Raw genomic sequence first — 4,822 nt, 5'->3', positions numbered from 1 at the left:
GCAAGTCCTTCTTACCACTTTTGTAAATCCCTTTTTGAGGATTTCTCCTTTTTTATATTTATTGCTTTGTAGGGTCTTAGATGTTATCATAATGAAGGTAATGTTTTCTTCCTTAGGTTGGCCGGGCGCATTTGAAAACTTTGATAGACTCAGACCAACGTGAATTACGGTTGTTGCAAGAAATGTACTTAGAAGATGGCGAAATGCATGGTGAAGGGCGTCAAAGACAATTCAGGTGAGAGAAAATATGCAGTATGTCTGTAGAGTTTTTCTTCCTCTTTTTGAAATGTTGAAAGTGTCTTGGCTTGTTGCAATATATTTTTTATTCTATATTTAACTCTGGGTAAATTCCATATACAATATGATTAAATGATTAGTTGCAGTTAATTTCTATTATTCTTGGATTGTAATTTTAGCATTTTTGCAAAGTATATAGATAATGCAATACAATCCAGTTTTTGCTAGTCATGCAAACTTATTCCTGAAGGGGTTATAGAGTGAAAGTTTTGGATTTTGAATTTTGGACGTATTTTAAATGAGCAATTTTAGATTTGTTGGTCACCCTTTTTATGGAGTCCAGAAAGATCAATTTGAACCCACTCTTTGTTACTTTTTGCTTAGGTACTTTTTGCTAAGGTTCAGCTTAATAAGTGCTTGGTTGGATATATTTACAAGTTACAAAATACTGCCAATAATTAAAAAATTCTCAGTTCATTAATTTATACAAATATACATACCATATTTAACTCCTACACCAGCAGTTGTTAGATTTTTATTTTGAAAACTAAAGAAAATAAAGATATTTGAAATTATACTGTTAAGTTTGCCTTTATAGTTCCAAGTTTTTTCCTACAGTCAAAACCTTCATACACTTGTGACATTTATCAGTCATTATTTCTCTTGCTCCCTCTATTGTTTATATCAAGTTAATCTAAATTACCAAGCTATTAGGAAAGGCTGCTCTGTGAGACCACAATGCAATACATTTGCCCATTCCTCCTGCACCCTTACCTGAGACTAGCTTGTCATTAATAGGCCAGTGTGGCTTCTGTTAGATCGATTTTCTATGATTGGTCAGGAACTGGAGAGGCTTTCTAGGTGTGGATTGATGATAGCATGGCTTGGCTTGGTTAGCGAGAGCCATATTTATAGAGCACTTGGCTGGAATCTTGGGAATATATAGGAATAGCCTCCGATACATCATGCAAGATTGTTTTATTTAAATTACATTTCTTGTATTCTCAACAGATGGAAGAATATTGATGACAATGACGAAAATGAAAAGAAGATGGATTCCGACGAGGAGCAAAATGTGGGAGAGGAGGAGGTAGAAGATGCAGAGTGGAGGAAGCAAAGATATGAGAGGGAAAAGTTCTTGCAGGAACAGCAGGAAAAGGTAATAAAAACTGAAATTAGTTTTTTCTTGCTTAAAGGGAAAATATTCCCTAATTAGAAACAATATGAACATGTGATGCATTCAGACTACCATATCTGACAAAGAACTCTTGAGGAAAGACCAAAATGGATGCACAAAATAAGTTTATTCTTGATGGAATTTACTTTGTGCCTGTTTTTTTTTTTCCATATCTACAGTTGTCAAGTTTGTAACTTTACATTTTTACTTTGTTTCTACTGCAGTACTGTTTTTGTTTAACCCAATGCCGAAGGGCATGATGCGTACACGTATGCCATGCCCACTGTGAGTTTACTTGTTTAATTGTTTTTACACATAGATGGCTACACTTGTACTAAGTCACCAATGAGCCAGTTACAAGTACTGCCTGTCTCACCCACTTACCCTTTTCTTTGATTTACAAAAATATTTTATGTTATCTTTTTTTACTGTTACTAGTGTTTATAACATTATAATTACTATAATGTTTATAATAAAAATAACACCATTGATATTCATAGCACTAGTGAAAAATACATTTTTCCTGCCAATTCAAGGAAAGGTGAAATCAGGTAAGGCTAAGCACTAGCAGAGCCATCTATGTGCAGAGAGATTTCAAACACACAAAAAAAAAATAATGATAATAAATAAATAAATAATGAGCATAGCCTTTTCCCCATTTTTAAAATTCATTTTCCCCATTTTTTTTTATTCAATTTCCCCGGCGGCATTGTGTTAATCACGTAGGCACATTGTGTTGTTTTTATTTACATAGGTTTTTTTATTTATTATATTGTTTATCAAATTGTTAGTTATGATCAACATGACAAACCAGTTTTGGACTTTCATCTTATAATTTTATAATGAAATTAATCCTTTTATTATCATTATCCTTGATATTGTAATGTGCCTGGGTATATCAAGTAAGCTCATATGTATTATTTTATTTTATAAGAAGTTTAGGATATTAATAATGTTTCTTGCTTTTACGTCTTTCTTACTTTAATTTCTTCAGGTAGGAGACACCTTGGAGACTGAAATGTTCAAGATTGGTCCTCGTCCGTTAGTGAGAACAGTTTCCAGCAGTGATTCAGCCTCCAAGCGAGAGCCACTGAAGACGGCCAACCCAGCCCCAGCCCCAGCCCCAGCCCCAGCAGCAGCCCTAGTTAAAAAGCCTGCGGTGAATCCGTTTTGCATGCTGTCTAAGGTGAGAAACTGTAGCTTTTTGTATTTGACTTGATTGGGATTTTATGGCTGTTATAGGTAATTGTTATTGGGATTTTATGGCTGTTATTAGGTCATTGTTATCTTGCTTGTGGTAGAAATGGGGTCATCTGCTTCATAGAATTGTTGCTGTCAGTTTTAATTTGATGTGTTTTGGATTTGTAAATAGATACATTTCTTTGGCCCAAAGGCATTGAGCATTTTCTTTTGATATTTTATTTCTCAGGTTGATTAACAGCTGATCTTTTGTGTGTGTGTGTGTGTGTGTGTGTGTGTGTGTGTGTGTGTGTGTGTGTGTGTGTGTGTGTGTGTGTGTGTTTTTCCCCCTTGTATTTCCTTGCTTTCTCCCCCCCACCCCCATTCTTTTCTTATCTTTGTCTTTGTCCTCTAAGATAGTACCCTGTAATAAATGTAGCTACTGAACTCTTTTTTGATATATGGCAATAGCCTATTCTTATCAACAGTCAAGGCACTGAGTGAGGGAGGGAGGGGGGGTATGAAAAATTGTTGTAAAATCAACTAATTCAAGGTTGGTAGTGCTGTAGAAATTTTCAGAAAAAAAATAGCCATAGAATGGAGGAAAAAGTTAGAATAAAAAAAGAACCTTTCATACCAATTATTTCACCTTGTAAAATTTAGTAGGAGGTGCATGTATACTTTTTTTTTATTTTTTATTATCATTCTTCTTTCTTTCTTGCTTTCTTTCTTTTATATATATAAGGCCACAAAGATTCTTCCAAATTCCCATAACAGTGTGTAATAGCATTTTGTTTTCCACTGATACAGCGTGGTTCCTTCCTCTCAAGAGACAAGAATACTTTAGCACGTATTGCAGAGCTCACAAAAGACAAAGGAAGTGTAATAGGGGGAGCCAAGCAAGCAGGTAACTTTGTCTTCCAGCAGTTGACAGCAGAAGAGGTAGAGAAAAAAGAGAATGCCAAGATTAAGAGGAGCACGAGCTTGCCTGCTGCCAAGAAAGCAAGATTAGATCGCAGCTTCTTCAGTATGGATAAATCGAAACAGTCTTCAAGTATATTTAAGCATTTTTAATGATAATCTAGATAGATGAATAAGGAGAAGCATAAAGATTTAGATAAGATTCTAGATTTTATCTGTATTTTTCTTATATATGAAATTCTTATTTTCAAGAATTAGGAATAACGGTTCTGCTGTTATACTTTCCATTTTTTCAACACATTGTCCTCCCTCACTTTTTTATACCAAAAATTTCTTCTCATTTTTATTTTAACAGAATTATAATTGTTTTGTTGGAAAAGAAATATTTCTTTACTTTCTCATTTTATGCATTTGTGTGGATGTGTATGTATATATGTCATTTTGTGTATATATATATAAGAATAAAATAAGAGTATTTATTTTGTGCAATGTTTTTATAGACAGATAAGGGTAGCTAAACTTCATAACCCATTTTTTATATTTTTATTTGGTGCATTAAAAATACACCCTGAATATCTTGTGGTTCAATTCAACCTCAACTAGCCTAACTAAATTTGACATCGTTGGTTTCCCGACCATGGCTCCAACCACTGATACTAATACCCCTCCTCGATGTTTGCGGTTTACTTCGTCCGCTCTGAATCATCCACCTTGGGTCATTACTCAACCTTCAGAGTACACCCCTTCCTCTCTCCCAACATCCTCCACTCCATCTCCTACTGCACAGTCTTCATTGTCTACCCCCACCCCCCTTATTACTACTCTTCATCCTTATTGTCCTTCTCCTAATAGTACTCCCTCTCTCCATATTACCCCCATTTTCCTCCTGCCCTCCTACTGCTTCTACCTCTACAAATCTTTTGGGTACTCTTTTTGGCCCAGTCAAGTGGGATCCATTCTTTGCGATTCCCCCTACACCCCTTCCTCCTACTTCCTCCCAACGCAACCCATCCCCCCTAGCTCTAGCTCTACCTACATTAACCCTCTCTCCACCCCCTCTGTCCCTTCCACTCCCTTCCACTGGATACACATGAATCCCTTGACACAACTATGCCCTTCCCCAGATCCTCCACCTCCTGATGCAACAACACCTGGCCCCCTTTCATTCCTTATCTCACCCCCTAGCGCCTTCCCCTTCAAATTCTCCAACATGCACTATAACCGTTATCAACTAAAGTATAGCTCTCTTACATTGGAATATTCGCGGTTTCCGTTCTCACAGACCTGTCCTTCGTCATATCCTTTCTT

General features: G+C 36.1%; 1 protein-coding gene across 1 annotated transcript in view; it reads left to right on the top strand.

Annotated features, from left to right (window-relative positions):
* The window catches only part of LOC125029655 (claspin-like), a 7,881-nt gene extending 3,802 nt beyond the window's left edge, over positions 1-4,079 (top strand). The window contains exons 4-7 of the mRNA XM_047619672.1: positions 117-235; positions 1,249-1,396; positions 2,409-2,600; positions 3,404-4,079. Coding sequence (XP_047475628.1) covers positions 117-235; positions 1,249-1,396; positions 2,409-2,600; positions 3,404-3,667 — 723 coding nt within the window. The 3' untranslated portion in view covers positions 3,668-4,079. The remainder of the gene's footprint in view (positions 1-116; positions 236-1,248; positions 1,397-2,408; positions 2,601-3,403) is intronic.
* Positions 4,080-4,822: the final 743 nt, after the last annotated feature.

Source organism: Penaeus chinensis, chromosome 10 (assembly GCF_019202785.1).
Source record: "Penaeus chinensis breed Huanghai No. 1 chromosome 10, ASM1920278v2, whole genome shotgun sequence".
Classification (NCBI taxonomy): Eukaryota; Metazoa; Arthropoda; class Malacostraca; order Decapoda; family Penaeidae; genus Penaeus; species Penaeus chinensis.
Note: the sequence above shows the minus strand (reverse complement) of the source record. Positions and strands in the feature narration are given on the sequence as shown.